The sequence below is a fragment of the Homalodisca vitripennis genome, unplaced genomic scaffold, assembly GCF_021130785.1.
Source record: "Homalodisca vitripennis isolate AUS2020 unplaced genomic scaffold, UT_GWSS_2.1 ScUCBcl_923;HRSCAF=3883, whole genome shotgun sequence".
NCBI classification, from domain to species: domain Eukaryota; kingdom Metazoa; phylum Arthropoda; class Insecta; order Hemiptera; family Cicadellidae; genus Homalodisca; species Homalodisca vitripennis.
Window position 1 is genome coordinate 25,349 of NW_025777034.1, and position 20,727 is coordinate 46,075.

Here is a 20,727-nt window from a genome sequence, read left to right on the forward strand (position 1 = left end):
TTATGTATCGGAACCCATAAACAGAGCGTAATTTAATATCAGAGAAGCCCTTTTCAGTTTTACTGCTTCTGTAAAAGTAGTTTTCATAGACACAAACCAAGCCTAGTTGTACAGCAAGCCCTATACGGCTTTCTGGGATTTCAACGATTTGTAACCCGAGATTGTTGCAGTCAACACACTTTGTTGAGGAAAGAAATAAGTTGTTTAAAATTTCTAGATTTAAAATATAATTTCCTTTTGTATTTTTACTGGGTAAGTACTCACTGACATCTCCACACATAGGTAAATATACCAATTTACTTTTAGAGGCAGAATTGTTCAGATTAGAAGTTAAGGTTTCCACAGTTTGTACCTAGGCTAGGCTCCGACTCACAAGGTAAAATGTCGTTTGAACTGGTACTATTATTAGTAGCGACTTTACCAAGAGTAAATTGGTTCCCTTTAAAATAAACTTTTTATTTCTAGGCATTGTAACACAACTTTAAATGTCAAATTAACAAAACACTACGTATAAGATTGATGTCAACAACAAACATAACGAAACTCAGTGAATCACAATACCGTATGTTTTGGAAGCAGATAGTTGAAGCATAAAGCTTGAATAGACCAAGGTAAAAATTACATAGAGTAAAGATGGAAGGTATAACTGACAATATTATTACTATATATAATCATGGGATTGTTCTGACACGATGGCTAAGTGAGATTTGAGAGGTAAGGAAAATCTAGGTCGGTAGGGCATTATTAAATTTTTTTTAAAGTTTAAATACACATTAAAATCAAAGTATTAAATATCAAAATGCTCAGATATTTATGTAGAATAAAAAAAGTAATAAAACTAAAATTTCATTTTTTTAAAATTTTTTATCTACAAGGTTTCCTTAATTATTCTTCTTGTAACTCCATTGCGTTATAATTGTTATTAGCGTAATTATGTACCACTTTGTTTTCCAGTGGCAGTGAGTATTTTCATCGCTCTAGTGATACTTTCATAAATATATTAAAACGAGGTGAATAATATATATAGCAAAGCTAAATGTACTGTTTCGGTTTGTATTATGACATAAAGATTTATCCTTAGAAATATAGAATAATCGTATAATCTTGTGCCAGCTGTGATTATAGTTTATTATTTTACAACAATTATTAATAGAAATATTCATGGGATTGAATCATATCATGAGATAATTTTTCATATGTATTTCTAAACCTACATGTATTTCAAATTATAGTTTAAGTACATACGTTTAAATTTAATTACATTAATTAAAATAAACAATATTATAACCGCTATAAATTATTGCTGTGTAATTTAGCAGCCCAATAATACACATACATTTTAAATTTTACCAAAATTGGGAGAGGAAGAAACGTAAGTTTACATAGTTCCATAAAAAAGATATTTTTCGCGATATAATAGAGTAAATATTAAACAGCTACAGATTCATCTCGTTAAAATTTAATTAAACTGGTTAATTAGAAAGGTAGTACAGCATATAATATAACAGTAATATATCATATTTACCCTCGTATATGATAAGTTGGATAAATATCTTAATGATTAGAGTTCTGTAATCAAGAATGCCTAAATATTGCATTGTTAGTTAATGCAATGACGGCGACTTGTTAGTTACTTGCATTTTGTACTCCGAAAAGTATCGTGGATTGTGTAATATCTGTCATTAGCATGTGGACATAACCTGGGTCAACAGATTCGGCTTGTTTCTAGTGAGTGACTGTTGTTATAAACTACAATTAAATTTATTATTTTTGTTTGAATTTTTTTTTTAACTGGAAGCATATCTCTCTTAGTGCATGTTTTTACAAATCATTGGCATGTTGTTACAAATTAATATTTTTCTAATTAATATTTTTCTACTTACGTAATTTTATTAATTATTGGTCTATCACAGATCTCCCCTTCAGCTGCTTCAGATCACATCGTCTGCTTCTACTTCAATGCATAGAGTAATGACTTGTCTCCGTGCTTGACTTGCATCAAAGTTTAAAAAGAAACCACAGCCTTTTAGATATTATATCACTTACTGTTTAATTTTGGTAGTCATACCATAGAAAATGGCATCGCCCATTTCAAGCAAAAACTATTGTCGTGTCTGCGTTAGAGAAGTTTTTAATAAGGGCGTGGAATGCGATGGAGCCTGCAAACGATGGTTCCATCCTGAGTGCGTCAGAATAACTCCGGCGGAATACAGGAAAATAGCTGATGGCACCCAGAAAACATGGAAATGCGAGCGCGTAGACTGCAACGTTAACACGGATGACCTATCTTTAAAAATTGATCATCTGAACGACCAATTCGCTGTAATAGTGCAAAAACTCGATAAGCTTGACAAAATTGACGGTATAATTGCAGGAATTTCGGAAATCAAGACCGATATCCAAGCTATTAAGGCTACTGTAGATTTATTGGAACCGAGAGTGACCTCAAATGAGAGGGATATTAAAGTAATCCATGACGAAATAGCCAAAATCAAACAGACACGAGAAAATTACAGTGGGGGTGAATCTGAGGAGATTGTCATCCAAGAAATCAACGAGCATCTATTTCGGAAACGGAATGTTATTATCTTTAACCTCAAGGAGAGCTTGAGCAAGGACACCAAAACTAAAAAAAGAGCATGACACTTTGCTGATTTCAAAAATAATTGATGCCTTGAATATCGGCATTCATGTCAACGGCCTAAAAATTTTCAGGTTGGGCAAGCCATTAAAAGATAAAGCTAGACCACTGAAAGTTGTTTTTTTGTTCGGTAGAAGACGCGATGCAGTTCGTTAGCGGCTTCTCTAAGGAGGCAATTTCTGACGTTGATCCCGCCCTCTCTGACATTTCTATATCGAGAGATCGCACAATGAAGGAACGGCAATATCTTAAGAAGCTGAGGGATGAACTGGGGAGACGCAGGATGAATGGGGAAAGTAACATCACTATACGTTATTTGAAAGGATCACCCTGTATAACTACCTTCGAGCCAAAAAACTAGAAAATTGCTGGGGTAAACCAGTCAGCTTAGGAAACTCTATTTCCAAAATGTCAACGGCTTAAGGACAAAGTTTACCTCATTGAAACAATCAATATCTGTCTGCCATAATTATGATATACTAATACTGGTTGAAACTAATTTATCTGCCGACATTTGTAGTGCTGAGCTTGGTTTGCAAAATTATAATATATTTCGTTGTGATCGTTCAGAACTGACCTCATCTAAAGTTAGCGGGGGAGGTGTTTTGCTTGGAATAAAGGACAACATACTATCCCAAGAAATCATACCAAAGAATAGATCTGTAGAATGTGTTTTTGCTACTGTCAAACTATCATCTAGTCATCGGATGCTGGTCGGCGGAGTCTACCTTCCACCTAACATGCCCTCAAGCCAATACTTTGATTTTGCCTCAATTGTCGAAGAGCTGCTCCTCACCTCTGAAAATTTTGAACCTATCCTGTTGTTGGGCGATTTTAACCTTCCCAACGCGGATTGGGGTCCTCTCGGCACTCAAATTCATGATCCTGCGAGCCAGCCAATCAAAGATCTTGCCCATATCTTCAATCTTACACAGGTCAACGGTGTTAACAACGAGCGTGGAATGTTACTGGATCTAGTTTTTCTCTTCCAGGATAGACATCAGTGTCCGAAAGTCTCTTGATCGCCTTGTTCAGGTGGAATCACATCATCCAGCTCTCGTTATTACCGTTCCATGTTTCAGACCAGTCACTGATAATAACATGACCCTTATCTACGACTTTAGGAGGAGTGATCTGTTTGAGATATTTAGAGTGATTCAGGGTTGGCCGTATCCGGAACTAAACAACGTGATGGGGGACAGTGTGGAGACTGCATACATTGATTTTTATGGTTCTCTCAGTGGGGTGATCAGGGACTTGACCCCTACGAAAGTACTTGGAAAACGCAACTTCCCTTGTTGGTTTTCATTAGAGCTGAAGGCACTAGTCATTTTGAAAAAGAAGCTGCACGTCAAGTTCAAAAAGTCATTAAAAGAATCTGACTACTTGGAATTTCGTAGTGTTCGTGCAAGGTGTAAGACTCTATCCGCCTCCTGTTACAGGGACTATATACTTCGTATTGAAAACTCCATACCAAGCAATGTGAAGGTCTTCTGGGGACACATCAGGTATATGAAACGCAAGTCTTCAACACTTTCCAACCTGTACCTTGACAACATGACAGCGGACACCCCTAAGGGCATATGTGACTTGTTTGCTTCATATTTCTCTTCTGTAGGCCTATACAGGCTCCCACAAACACTTCCAGTTCCTTTGGAGCTGGAAACCTCTTTCCATCTGTCAGGTTTTCACATCTCATGTGAAGAAGTGGAGGAGACACTATCTGGGCTGGATGAAAGGAAGGGTGCGGGGCCAGATGGGATTCCCCCAGTAGTATTGAAGTTTTGTAGTGGTATCTTGGCTCCACATGTCACCCAATATTTCAATGCTCTTCTAACTCTGGGCATTTTCCCTAAGAACCTGAAGTCGAGCTTTATTACACCTATCCTGAAAAGTGGTGATCCAGTAAATGCCAAGAACTACAGACTTGTTGCAATTCAGCCTGCCCTAGCCAAAGTTTTTGAGTCCTTGTTCTTACGTAGACTTTCATTTGAAGCCAAGAACATCATCTCTCCAGCTCAACACGGTTTTATGAAGGGAAGGTCGGCAAACAACCAATCTCGTGACTTTGCAGAATGACATTACATCCTCCTTCAGATTGGGCCACCAGGTCTATTGCGTTTATCTTGATTTGTCAAAGGCTTTCGACAGGATAAGCCACATTCATCTCCTAGCAAAACTTAGGACTTGGGGAGTGACTGGATCTCTCTTGATGTGGTTCGAGAGTTACCTGGCGAATCGTTTCCTCGTCGTGCGTCATGCCAGTGAGACATCTTTTGCATTTGAGGTGGTGTCTGGGGTGCCTCAGGGTTCTCAGCTGGGAAACTGCCCTTTTTTCTATCTTCATTAATGACCTTCAGAATGTCGTCACATCGTCTAGCCTGTTAATGTTCGCGGATGACGCCAAGGTATATAGGGAGATATCCTCACTTCAAGACTGCGCCTCTCTGCAATCCGACTTGGAAAGTGTCGTCTCCTGGTGTGTGTGCGGGATGGCATGGATATAAATTTCGCAAAGTGCTCTGTGGTCTCATTCCATCGCTCAGCTAGGGTCATAGTCTTCAACTACGAGATGGAAGGAACCATACTGAATCGCTCAAGTACAGTTAAGGATTTAGGAGTTATCTTGTCCTCGTCACTGAGCCCTGAACAGCATATGTCTTCAATTACGAGGAAAGCCACTATTGCCCTCGGTCTTATATTTAGGACTTCTCGAGATGGGTTTTCACCATGGACACTTCGGGCCCTGTACGTCCAGTTGGTTTGACCAATATTGGAATACTGTTCGCCGGTATGGTCTCCCTACCTTTTGGGTCAGGTGGAACTCGTTGAAAGAATTCAGATAAGATTTTCTGAATTCTTATCTGAATTCAGAACCATCAGGCTGATTGGGTTGAGACTTGGATTTGCCTACGACGGGGTTCCTGTTGAAGATCTACAACGCCACTTTGGGCTCCTACCCTTGAGCACCAGACGCGCCAAATTGCTGATCTGATGTTCTTGAAGAAGATTTTGTCGTCGTCTTGTGATTCTCCGAGACTTTTAAAAAGGATCAATCTTCGTTGTCCTCGACCATCTTCAAGATCTGTGCAGCTTTTCGAGAGGGAATTCCTCGCTACGAACTATGCGTACAACAGTACAATACCGAGAATTCACAGGTTGGGAAATGGTTTTCCTGCGCATATTGATTTGTTCAGAATGTCCGACACATCATTCAAGAGGGAGATCACGAAATATCGTTCTGGCCACACGTGAAACTCTGACACTGAACGTTATATTTTGCTTGCTGTTTTTTGTTTAGTTTTTTTTTTGTTAACACTTTTGTTTATATTTAATGGCATCAAACCCTGCATGTATTGTCGCGTATTTTATATTTCGCTAAATAGAAATGGTTTCTTGTGAATGTTATATATTGTTTGCTATTTTCTTAACACTTTTGTTCATATATTATTATAATGGCATTAAAATTTGCATGTATTGTAGCATGTTTTATATTTTGCTAAATGGAAATGGTTTCTTGAGATTTTTTTTATATATCAATGAACATAGGCTACGCTAATCTTTATTTTTTCTTTCGTATTGTATTTGCTCATATGCATATGTATGTTTCAGTAGTATATAAGTAACTCTATAATTTATACGCTACTTTAATTAAGTCTTTTTTTACGGATCCACCTTCATGTTGCACTTGTTTATGAACTATATTGCTGTTGTAATTTTCCTTTTTATTCACGATGTTGATGTTATTTGGCACTTGTTTTGCTTATTTTTGCCTTTCCATACCTTATCCTTTTGTCTAGTCACAGCTTTAACATCTCATTGCACATGTATTATGTCCCTCTTAAAATACCGTCTGTTTTTCCATTGAAGGAACCACCGAATGATGAGAGAAAGTAAGTTGGACGACAGATTTACTACACTTGTGACTTCTTGGAAACTAGGAGCAGGACTTGGCAAAATATTCCACCCTTTAGTCACTGGATGGAGAGAGCTTCGTTCCAGAAACAATAATTGGCTAGTGCTTACCTCTGAGATTTACAACCTTGGTCGTACTTCACTTAAATTCAGTATTTCTCTATTGCAAAGCTCAGAATTTACCAACTACAAAAATTAAGGTTAATATTTGTTTCAGAATTATACAAGTCTTGAAAGTAAATTGGATTCAGTTTAATTTCTCTCTCGTGAAAACTGTAAGTAACAATCATGTAAGAGATTTATTGCTACCTCAAGGAATACATACGATTTCAGACAAGGTATGACTACTCTATTATTACGAAATAAATAATATGTGCTTGCCATCCTCTTTCAGTTCGAACAAATATATGAGTTGCACAATGGCAGTGCCAATAATGAATCAGGAAACAAATTTGGGATAAACTAGTTAACAATCTAACCCTAATAACGAGATAGTGCAAACAGTTTCCTAAAAGTAAAAGTTTTTAGTTTTTAATATGATCTAAGCTACCATTTAACTGTTGTTCAACACAAGATTGGCCATTTTTTTGCATGAATATCCGATAGTTTCATGTACTTAGGCTATAACTAATATTCTTTAAAGAATATGGCAACAGTCGCCTATCGTAAAGTCAATTTAGGTAATCGAAGATCTAATTAATATGAGTATTCTCAAATAGTATTTACAGCGTAGCCTTCATCAAAATGATAATAATTGTATGAGGCTTCAAACAATTATTTTTTTAAATTAGCATAAAATCGTTGTTAAAAAGATATATCTGAATGTCATCTAAAACTTTCATAGATATGCACATATTAAATGTTAGTAAGTTATTTAAATTTAATAAAAATCGGTTTATCAGCTTCAGTTTAAACGTTACAATTAAAACTCGTATGGTTGTTTTTTGTGGAAAACTCGAAATCTCTATATAAATAAAACTATGTAGGCCTAATTTGTAAATAATGTATTACAGTTTTCAAGACCCATACACACTTGCGAAATTGTATAAGGTCATAAATACGTCCAGGCAGACAAACACACAGCTGTTTAAATATAATTTTGTCGAAAACTGGTTTTCCAAAGAAAGAAAAATTAGATTTAACCATTTTAAAAAACGTAACGACAACATCATAAAAAAGTGTCGTTAGACTACAACCCCTAGATATTAGAAGATTAGAAAAACTTGCTTGAGGAACCAGATAGACAATCATATGGGCCAAAATGTATTAAATTAATATAAAATACAATTACTTACTATACATGAGCATAGTAAATCCGCCCAGACCTCCCCTTGATTAAAGGCAATGCCTGTATACTTTTTATGGTGGGTCTTGGTCGCTATTCAGATATATTTTGAAGACAGAGAGAAAAACATAGGAGGAGTGGTAAGTTTAAATAGCTCCACAGTTATAACCCAGTTTTTTGTATTGAAATATTCTGTAGAAAGTTAATTATTTTCAACATTCAGCCATATCACATAGAAAAACATGCACCAACAGTGAAATATTTGTTGCCCCTTGTAAAGAATTTCAAGTTTTATTTATAGTTCAACTAAAGCAATTAGATTTAGAAATATCACGTTTTAAAGACAGACAAACAGAAGAGACAATTTTGCCTGTCCCCCAAATTAATGATAGCTAAGGTGTTTGTATCAATTTAGTTTAGAACGTATGAAGAAAATCGTTTTTAAAGTCTCATTTTAATAACTATAGAGATGGTGTTTACTCAGTGTCTTAACCATGTTCATGAGCATAATTGGCACCCCTCTCCAAACTTGAGACTGCTAATTCAGACCAATGGCCGAGTCCAGGTAATGATTGAGCATTCTTGTATTCAGAATAAAGTTAATACATATTCTATATGAAGAGTTATTTTTACATGTAAATGTTTAGCAAGCGTTTTAAATATACTAATTATACCTTACCTACACAACTATACGAACACTTGTCACAATTATTTGCATATGTGGAATAGAATGAACAAACAAATGTTGAAATATAACTAAAAAATTAAACGTAAACACAAATATAATCTTTCACCATTAAAAACTAAAACAGTTGTGGTGACTGCCCACCACATTTTATCAGACCGCCGAAATCAACGATTAGAACCGGTCTTTCTGATAAGCCGCGTGCGGATGGAGGACCGGTGGTCTGATAAGGAGGAGTCTAGATTGAGTCAGGGACCAGTGAGGACGGTCTGATCGGCGAGTGGCGGTGGCGGAGATATTACCTGTCGCAAGTCTTAGTTTTATTATTTATTTTAAGAATTTTGTGTCACACTATGGATTGATTTAATAATCAGGGGGGGGGTTTAGGTGCCGGAAAATTATAGGGGGTCATTGTAAATTATAAATTGTTAGTATGTTGGGACGGGTTTGGTCGTGATGGGAGGTCGGCGTGTCGGTATGTGTAAATTGGTGTCGGTAAGTGTAAATTATCTTTGGCGTTTTATTAAATTGTTTTACGATTTACCTTTACTGTTTTGTGCTTAAATTATAACTTAAAATTCTTATCAAAGCTGGCAGGAGAATATAGTGTAATTAGGATTATGGTCGCTCCACGGTCTTCATCGTGCAGGCGGGTACAAGCCTAGTCCTGCGCGATGACACGTTGCTTCCAAGAAATCCATCCCAAATCGTCACAATTGGTAGCAGAGCGAAAACTATAAATTTTATTGAATCAAATTATTTTACATCTGTTTTCAAAATCCTTGGTTAACTAAATTCTTAATACTTCATTTCCAAATCTTAAATAAATTTTTTTTAATAGAACCTAAAACAAATCATTCGACATTTTATAACTTTTCTAAATTGAATATGTTCTACAACTTATTACTAAACAAGGTAATATCAATCTATTTATTTTAAAGAATATTTTATTTATCAACAGATTATTATTATCGCGAAGCTTTAATTAGTTTTGCCTTTTAAATTGCCGTGTTGTTAGTGTTTAACAATTATCTCCTGCCAGCAATTAAATTATTTAGCCATACTTACGATCTGTATGTATTTCATTACTTTGATTATAATACAATAATCGATATAATTAGTTTCCAATGCTGCCGACACCACGCCGACAATGGAGAATTGGCTTACATTTCAAAATTATTTTGTTGAAATTAATATTAAAAAACCTTTCATTTTGCATTACAAACATTAATTATGAATGATTTATTTTGGAAAGTTTTCGGCCATATTTTAATAGACATATATACGAGTATATAAATAATAAAAATGGGGAATTGGCATCATAACAAAAGTAATTACATTTCAAAATTTATTTTGTTTACATTGGTACTAATAAATTTTATTTTGCAAACATATGAAATATTAAATATCAACACTTAAATTCGTTTTATATTTTGGTAGTACTTCTAATAGTCAACATATGCAATTAATGTAAAACAATTGTTCAAATGGCATATTTTCAAATTAAATCAAAATTTCAATTCCAACAGCTATGCTTGAATAAGTACATATACAGACAGTACTGCTAGTCTATAAGAATACAGAGTTGCGATTGTTGTGAAAGTTTGCATAGATCTATATAAACGAATACAACTGGATTGAGCTTAAATTTATTTCAAGTATCCAAAATAAACCTATAAAAAATACCAAAAAAATGCATAAAATTACATAAAATGTAAAAAAATAAGTAAATGTCAGGATACTTTCAAACCAGTAAATGCTCACTTTCACAAATTTATTTCTTTCTCATATCCACTACACGGTGTGTTTTATTCAAGCAAGCTTTGGAAAACACTAAATTTTATATAATTTAATCTTATTACAACAGTAATCATCATCTTATTATAAATAGATATTGGATACTAGATGGCTGGTTTTCTAGTTTTACTAATTAATTAGTGATACATTTATTACTATTTATTAATTTATACATTGATGATACGTTTATTACATTAGCAGTCAATAAGGTCTCTTTAATTCAAACCATACTAGATTATTTTAGAGTTTCCGTGTTTACAAAATCGATCTTTAATGATTATAACAGTAAATACCATTGACAGGAGTAATTTCACATATAAATTGGGAGGTATGTTTTTAAACGGCAATATCAAGCCACAATATTGTATTTTCATACTATTCTGTTGATTGAAAACATTCAAAATTATAGCTCTCATTGAAGTATATTTAATCGTATCTATTAGGCCAATAAAACTTTATTTTAGATTAATATTGATCAAAATTATAACTTTTATTCATTCGATATAATTTTAAAACCACTAGCAAAATCAGTTCATATTATATTTTGGTTCCAGGATGGGGTGTAGTCAGTTAAAGTTGGGTAAAGTTATATTATACTGGTAAATACCATATATTTTTGTCCGTTATCCCTATGTTTCATAAATGTCTGCAATTCAGTATGTTATTTTCAGAGCTACAAACATGCTACAATATTAGTAAGTACAAGTTATATATTACTTCTCTCTATAATAGCAATAAAGCTTACATTAGTTATATCCTCTTAACCAAGATTTAAAAAGGTAAGTTAACTGATGGTGCGGTAGTATAGTTGCTGGAAATAAATATAATCTTATCGCTTTATTATCAGTACCGGAAGTTGGCCCTATTGTTTGCCTTCTGCTGGGATTTTACAACATGCTTTGAGTTTACTTAATTTATTTAGTACACTCATTTCAAACTTTGGTCTTTCATATTATCGTGAGAAAATCTCAGACAGGAAACACTTGAGAAAGTGGAAGTTATGTTTGAGGAGTTATTTAAAGTATTGAAATCAATTGAATTATTGAATTTTAAATTGTAACATGTTAATTAGTACATACTTAAATTAATTATTGTTCTTATTTATTGTAAATCTGTAGATATTGAAACTTTGGATATTTTTTTCACTGGGTTAAAAAAAGTAATTAACTTATACGATAAGTCGAGTAAAGTTATGATACAACAGTTAATAAAAATTAAAAAATTAAACATTATAGATTTTCCTGTTTATTTGCGTGTTTGAAATATCTCTATATATATGCATACTGTTGGTAATGAATGGTTTGATTTAAACAATGGCTTATTCGCACCCGTTATAGAGATTTGTCTTTAACTAAAATTAATATATTTTAGACTCGGTATAACTCATGCAATTTAATATATTTCTTGTCTGCTATTTTTAGAAAGCCCTACGCCTCGCTCTTACATAAATTAAATGATTAATTCTCACGTACTTCAATTAATGGGTGACTCACTAGCCCGACGTTAATTTTTTCTATTTAAGTAAGTTCAAAAGTTCACAATTAAAGGTTGAGACAAATTTTTAGTTTTTTCCGCACTTAAAGTATGTGATTAAAAGATAAAATCAAATCACAGCGACCTTTTTTAAATTCTGATTACCCTTTATTCCTGCTGATCGGCACAAATGATATTCTGAACGCCACGCCTGTTGACATTTTAAAGCAACAATTTGTAGCTCTATTGAAATGCATTCGACGGCTATGTCCAAATTTACACATTCTAATCTCTCAGCTTTCCGGTTTATCCTCGTATTCAACGGTGCAATCACACAGTTAATAAATTAAATGCCTTCAACCAGTTTTTATCTTCATTGAAGTCGGTAAACAACATTATTGTTCCTACTCCCACGGTCATTTATAATCGAAAGTTATTCCATAAATTTTTACCCACATTCGGACAGACTAGACAGCGTACATTTTAACAATGAAGGGTTTCTACTTTTAACAATGTTATTGAAAGATATATTAAAAAAAAAAAAAACAAAAAACTCTTGAAACCAGTTATTAAAAACCAGCTAAAATAGAATATAGACTTGTTATTTTAAAACTGAATTAAATGTTTCATAGGTTTAATATATAGACTGTTGTTATGTTTTCTGTAAAAAAAATACTTTAATGCCAGTAAGTAATAAAAGGGTATCCATAAGATAAAATATGATGCATGTATAAGCCTTAAGTAATAATATTACTAAATATAATAATTTTTTTTCTATCCAATTGAATATTACGCTTAAAATAATTGGCCACTATAATAAAATTGAACTATCAAATGAAGCACTCAATTATTGCAGTAATTAATTAATAACAAATATATAGTAAAAGTGAAACATACAACAATATTAATTGCTAAACCCCCTTATGGTTACAATGGTACTGAATACCCCTCCATCTTTACATAATAAATAGTATTGTGATATTAGTATTGATATAATTTATTAATTGATATAATTTATTTATATTGAGTCAAGCATAAATAAGATGTTAGAGTCCGAAGATATCCTCAAAGAAGACGTTAGTGTCACTGATCCACCGTATGAATGGGTAAAACGCCCTAAAGGACTGGCTTGGGTAAATCTACTAAATGCATCTCAGGCCAAAGAACAGTGCTTATGTTGGGGAATAACTCCAGCACCTAAATTAGAGAACAATCGTGTTCTACTAAAAGAGCGTATCAGTGGAGCCAACTGTCAAGCAACTGTTCTTAATCCAACAGAGTCGTCTACTAGCCATACAACCACAGACATTCAGAGTCCCGTAACCGATTGGATGCAAATAGTCCACACAACGGCAACCGCTGTGGGAAACCAAATTGCGTCAGCCTTGTCGCAGATGCAGGGGACTTCACCGTCACCCTCGACATCACGCGCAATGTTCCCCTCTGTGTTAACTGATTTAATTACAGCTTTACCATCGCTTGATGGAATAGTTATTAGAAAAACTACTCGATTTTGTTATAAAATTTAGGGAAATTTTGATGCTAAATTTAGCTAATCCAGACAGCGTCATATTAGCAATTTTACCTAAAACTACAGGTCAATTAAGAAATATCTGGCTACAAGCTATTTCATCAAAACAGAATCCGGAAAGTCTAATTACCACCGTACTCGATACTTTTCTGCCTACTAGAGCTCGTCAACAGGCCACGGTCGAACTTATATATAGAACCCAGAAACCAAATGAAACACTGGTTTAGTTTTATCAATGATATCAGACCGTTAGCAGAATTGCTTATACCGGCTATTTTCACCCCAGGAGATGCTTGAAATTGTCATTACAGGAATTAACCCTCAAACCAGAGCTCGATTAGCGGGTTTTCCGGCTCCAACCACCATTTCTGAATTGTTGAGCTTAGCCCCCCGATTACAAGTAATTCAAAATACGGAAAACCGGTTCACACAAGATTTAAATTCACCAGAGTATTATCAACAAACTGGACCACAGGTCCATGGTGGACGTCAACTAAACCAATCTTATAGACAAATAGGGAGAGGCAATGTAACTTATAATCGATATCCCATACAAGATCAGCAAAATAGTTTTTCATAACCGCCGCAGTCAATCGGGACAATTTAATCAACATAGACCTCCTTTTCAAAAATATGAATACAAACAATAGGAATCAACTATATAATCAATTCTCCAGGAATCAATCTCAACGTGGGTTTTTTAAACTACAAAAGAGGGTTCTAATGGGCGGAGAATCCCCTCTTCTAACTTTAACCGCCCGTTTTGATAAAATCAAGCCAGCAGTGAAGACACCTTTCACCAAGTCGGCTCAAGCTCCTTCTTTTCCCGGGAGTTCAGTTTTGTACAGTTCCTTTGACTTTTCGCAAGTTAATCATTAATTCTTTGGTAGATTCGGGTTATTCATTCTCCATTATATCGAATGCCTGTTTTTCAGAATTTAAAGAATATACCAAGGGTGGTAAAATCTGTTTCAACCATACATGAGTCAGCCATTTCAGCCTCGGGACAAAATATAATATTTAATTTAAAGGTTATATTACACTTCAAAATTTCAAACTTGTCTTGGGGATTTTCCTTTTCTTGTCGCCTCAGAATTACCAATGACAATTATTCTGGGATGTGACTTTCTAACTAAAACTAGGGTGGTCATTAATATGGCAAATAAAACATTAACTTTTCCATATGGCACTCCTTCGGTCATGTATCTCGCTCAATCAGCTGAATTACCAAGTACAACAATATGTCCAATTAAGTTAGGGGAAAACCTCTCATCTGATCAGGCGGACCAACTGTTAAGACTAGTAAATGAGTTTCCAGAAACAATTACTACTAAATTAGGCCGTACAAATTTTGGTCGAATATCAAATCAAATTAAATTCTGATACAATCGTTAGAAATAGGCCCTATCAGTTTGCTCCACCTAAAATGGAGGCAATCAAGGAACATGTGGATCATTTATTGGCCAACGGAGTGATTAGACCATCAATGTCTCCCTATGCGTCGCCAGCATTTTTAGTACCAAAGAAAGGCGGAAAAACGCGCATGGTAATTAACTATAGACAGCTTAACTCATTAATAGATCTTGAGGCAACTCCCATGCCAACTATAGAATCTGCTTTCCAGCACTTAGGGCAAGCTACTTTCTTTAGTTTGGTGGATTTAAATCAGGCATATTTACAGGTCCCTTTGCAAGAGAACTCAAAGAAATATAAATATATATATAAAGTCGAGTAATAGGCCCACTAACTATCAACTTAGTCAGGGAGTGTTGATGTACAAAATATCGGACAGACATACACCTAGAGTGGTATTACCTTACAAACTCATCGATATGGTTATTAAATATTATCATGAGTCCCCAACTGCAGCTCACTTGGGCATTAAAAAGACACAAAAGCGTATTCTTAAAATATTTTGGGCCCAAAAACTTGATACAATAATAGCAGACCGAGTAAGATCATGTCAAATTTGTCAACGTTCCAAGCAGGCTCAAAACTCTAGAGTGGGTAAACTTGCATCGGAAGTAGTTACAAGACCTTTTGAAAAGATATTCATAGATCACATTGGTAAAACTTCCTAGATCAAACAAAGGCAACCAATATCTGTTGACGGTAGTTGATGCGTTCTCCAAGTTTGTTATTCTGTTACCAGCTAGAAATGCTACAGCAAAAACTACAGTGGATATTTTGCCTAAAAACGTTTTTTCTCTTTTTGGGTTCCCAAAAATTTTTAGTTTCAGATAACGTATCCCAGTTTAAATATCTAGACATATGGCAGACATGTGTATGACTTACGGTATCCAACATATTTACACTTCTGCTTACTACCCGAATCCTAGTCATGCTGAGCGGGTTAATAAAAATCTTAAGGTGGCACTACGAATTTTTCACGGACATAACCACAAGACTTGGGATGAGAACATTCACTGGCTGCAGGTAGCTTTTAACTCAGGCATCACATGAAAGCACTAAAGCAACTCCAGCTAGCGTATTTCTAGGCCGGGAAATACAGCATCCACTCGAATTGGCATGGAATCTCGATTCATTACTGGCGCAAGAACCGCTACAAACAATGCAACAGCGTTGGGACAATGCACTCTCAAACTTAAAAAAAGCTAGGTCAATTAGGGAACGCTTATACAACGCTGGTAGGACAACTACCCACATCTCACAGGGTGACTGGGTTATGTTTCGAAATAATCCAATTAGTAAAGCTGCTGAGAACATCAACAGTAAACTGCTCCCCCTGTGGTCCAAACCTTGTGTGGTGGAATGCTTTACATCACCTGTCACAGCTAGACTCGTCAATCCTACAAATGGGAAGTTTATAAGAAAGGCTCAATATATCTCAATTAAAGAAGTTTTTCATGCCTAAATATTAAGTCCGTGGTAAGCGACCATATTCCTACACAATTCTCCCTAGGTGATATTAGTTCAATGTTTCTTTTCCTCTTCTTTCACACTCTAACATTCTTCTTACACATTATTACACTTTTGGGTCCTCTGTTAGCGGCTGCTTGCATGGCTGCTGAGTCTGAGGGAGTTTTCTATGAGGGCTTCCCTACAGTGGTCTGTGGTTGATCGTTGGTGGAGTATCTAAATATACACTTTGAACACACTATGGAGATGAAGTCTGAGTTTTCCTCGGTTGGTGGGTTCTTTGTATATTGTAATTTTTTTCATAAATTCTTTCTATATTGCAATTACGTAGCTTTTGGGTAAAATAATCTATGGTAAAGATGCATTTTTTTAATTATATTTTTTAGTGCGCATCCTTTTACCGGATTGCTTATCAACCAGGAAATGCATAGATTCTTTTGAACATGTTGATCACATGGTCAAATTAATTTTTTCTTCTCCATAGATATACACAATCAGACAAGAAGAAAATCTACACATCTCTATTCTATCCTTTACTTTTACTAACAACTAACGTCTTACCAAAATGTAGGGAAATCTGTAGGAGTCATATTGTACAAAAACTAAAAATACTTTTGTGCTATTTTGTGTAATTTATGTTGTAATATATGTTGTGTTTAGGATTTGATTTAGTTATGTTAAACGGATAGGTTTATCCTGTCTTAAATTATTCAGACGAGTTACGAATATAAACATGATAAATGCATTAATCGTATGAAATACAATGATCGTTATTACTCGTAGCATCGTATACTGCTCGTATGTGTGTTGTGTGTGAATTTTGCAAATTTAATGTGATCAAACGAACATTAAGTTGCAATATCTATGTTTTTCTAAATAATTAAATGTTATTTATTGCTATATATATATATATACACCGTCTACATTCTACGTGAATTTTGTGCAAGCGAATATATGACTTAGGTGTTGATTGTAAATGGGATTATTTAAAAATACCTTTCCTTGTCATTTCTCTATTATACCTTAATGTATGTTTTCCTTGTTAGGGATACCTTTGTTATTTGTGTGCTTATATTTATATATTCGTGTATCCGACCTTTAATCGTAAAGTGGATCTATTTTTTTTTATATAACGGAGCTATTTTTGGATATCGCATAAGCAAGTTATGATCCAGCCGGACGACCATCCCCAAAATTTTTTCGCCGTATTATTTACGCACCTTAGCTTTGCGGGAACATGGGCAATGTCACACACTAATTTAAAATATACTACCTCATTACTAAAAATACTACAATACTTCGCCACACGACACATCAAAATCCTATCATATTCCAATTAATTCCTAATTTAAGAATATGTGAATATTTGTAAATACGCGCATGTGTATTCCGAGCACTTTCCACATAAATTAATCCTTACCAAATTCTCCACCCTGACAATGGCCATTGTATAAACTGAAAGCTATACATACCATGTGAAGAAACAGTGTTTTCACTGCAATTGCAAATGAAGTCATCGGATCAAGAACGGCAACATCTAAAGAAGAGATGTACCCACAGTGTAAGCACCAAAACACATTACCTCAAAAAACTCTCGTCTCTGGAAGAAGACACTATCTTCACTAGAAGTATCGCTAAAACCCACAGGACTGTATACGCACATCGACTGCAAGCAGAACAAAGACAACCTATAAGGTCGCCAAAAACCAGGCGCGTAAACCATTCTCTCCGCACGGAATCTACATGCAATTTTATTTTCAGGATGACCAGAATTCAATCCTAATCCCTCACATACACTACACATCACATAACAACTTTCTGATTGTATCGAACTCTTTCCTGTTCGGGGGGTGGGGTGTGTGACATTTTCCCGTTGTTTTAGAATTTATACAAAATATTAACGGTAGGTGCGATCGCCTATTCGGTCATTACTTGAAGGGTGACTAGTACAAGAGTAGACCAACAGTTGGATTTTGTTCCATCATTATTATCAATACGTAATTGGTCCTCCTGTCGTCACCCGCTCTTCGATTGGTGGAGAGCACCCAAAATTTTTGGATATTCCAAATTGAAATTTTTATTAACTATATGTTTCTTCCTTCCCACTTCCTCTCCATTTTTTTTCCTTTAGGGGGGGAGATTGTGGTGACTGCCCACCACATTTATCAGACCGCCGAATCAACGATTAGAACCGGTCTTTCTGATAAGCCGCGTGCGGATGGAGGACCGGTGGTCTGATAAGGAGGAGTCTAGATTGAGTCAGGGACCAGTGAGGACGTCTGAATCGGCGAGTGGCGGTGGCGGAGATATTACCTGTCGCAGGTCTTAGTTTTATTATTTATTTTAAGAATTTTGTGTCACACTATGGATTGATTTAATAATCAGGGGGGGGGGGGTTAGGTGCCGGAAAATTATAGGGGGGTCATTGTAAATTATAAATTGTTAGTATGTTGGGACGGGTTTGGTCGTGATGGGAGGTCGGCGTGTCGGTATGTGTAAATTGGTGTCGGTAAGTGTAAATTATCTTTGGCGTTATTAAATTGTTTTTTTACGATTTACCTTTACTGTTTTGTGCTTAAATTATAACTTAAAATTCTTATCAAAACTGGCAGGAGAATATAGTGTAATTAGGATTATGGTCGCTCCCACGGTCTTCATCGTGCAGGCGGGTACAAGCCTAGTCCTGCGCGATGACACGTTGCTGCTTCCAAGAAATCCATCCCAAATCGTCACACAGTTACTAAAAATTAGGAATTTCCAGGGTTTATCTACGTAGTATAGACATTATAATAAATTAGTAATCCCCCAAAAGAGTTTATAAATTTATGCCAGTATAGGCAATACTTCATGCATTTCTTATTGGTTCCAATACTCGTAGTTGTCTGTCCGCAACTCGATTTCTATAAGATCACAATTGGCCAAAATTATAACATTCATTCTAATATTTTTATTTACTTACCAATATATCTAGTATAATGACAACAACAATGTTTGCACGAGATATTTTATAGCTTATTTGAATAGTTTCTTACCGTAATACTCTGAATATCCATTTAATTTCTCGTTTTAAACTAATTATGGATTAGAAACTTAGGGAGAGTATAAGTGTAGAACTTTTGCAATCTCCACCCGACAGAGAAGGTACCACTCATATCCGAGCTCATTTAATACGGTCAGTGATTTTCATACTTTAAATAATAAAAAATAAAACCCAGTCAACGCAATAAAAGTTTACTGGTAGGCTGTTTCATTACACCAAGTACATCCGTGTGAATTTTGTAGTCAATACAAAAAACGAAGCACCCGATAAAAATGTTTATTTACTTTAAACTTTCTGCTTATAAATTCAATTTTTGTTTAAATACTTGAATAGCTGTTTAATAATATTATTCAGTTACTAACAACCATTTAGTTATGTTTGGAACAATTTTGTAAAGAGCTCATGAAAAGCTGCAGACTCATCAGAGGTTATGGAATTTCCCAGAAACGTTTAAGTGAGACTTGTTTAGTGCCAGCAATTTTCACATTTCTAAGATTGTAATAGTTAGAAGCTGCCACCTCTACTGTAACCTGCAGGTGTATTTATTGTGTTGTCGGTAAGGGTTAGTGGTCTTTGGGTTAGGGAAAAACTTCCCCCCAGGGTAAAAAGTCAGTAAAGGGTTGTAGTCGGTCGGTGCAGTCCCACTTAGAGCCACGGAGCTTAACAAAACCTTTTAAATAGCAGTTTCAGTATGATTAATTGTTTGAGAAATAATAATTTTTTTCATATTATTTTCTTGGATTAGAAAGTACTAGTGCTTGTTATGTTTATAATATTCACTTTGGCTCTCCAAATAATATAAAAACGTTATAGCTATGTCCACACTATGACTATATATACAAAATAGTAGCATGAATTATATAGTTTAATCAATGATTTACCGTCGGATTTCAATAGAGTGTACTAGAGTTCTCTATGATATTGTAATTTAATGAGTTATTAAACTGGAAATCTTAAAAATAGAAAATTGTTAACTCTATCCAGAAATCGGACCATTTTCTTATTTTTGTGAGATATAACAAAATCACTTTAATTCTAAACATTCTCTCAATATGCATATTTCAGATATTAAAAATATAAAAAAAAAACTAAATTTGAGTAGATTCTACGATTTAAAATGTATCAGAGGTTAACTATCTAAACAAGGCTTTTCATTCACTTCAAACAATTATTTCGACACATTAAATATATCCAAGATCACAGATAGTGTTATGCAAAATTAACTATGATTTTTATTAGGAAATATGAGTAGTTTAATACGTATAAGATACATATTGCCTATTGAAAGATGGGCTATCTAAAGTAGTGCGGTGTTTCTCAGTTTAACGCAATCACACATTATAGCACAATTATTATACTTTACAAAATGCTTACACTCTATTTTACAAAACTAAAATTGTACAAATAAATCTCAGAATAAATCACCAATAAACATAAAAGTGTATTATCGTGTATGAAATTTAAGCAATGATGTAATAAA

General features: G+C 34.7%; 1 protein-coding gene across 1 annotated transcript; it reads left to right on the plus strand.

Moving 5' to 3' along the window:
- Positions 1–3,742: 3,742 nt before the first annotated feature.
- Positions 3,743–4,720, plus strand: LOC124371079. The gene has a single exon (XM_046829392.1). It carries the CDS (start codon positions 3,743–3,745, stop codon positions 4,718–4,720), a length of 978 nt encoding a protein of 325 aa, XP_046685348.1.
- The last annotated feature ends 16,007 nt before the right edge of the window (positions 4,721–20,727 follow it).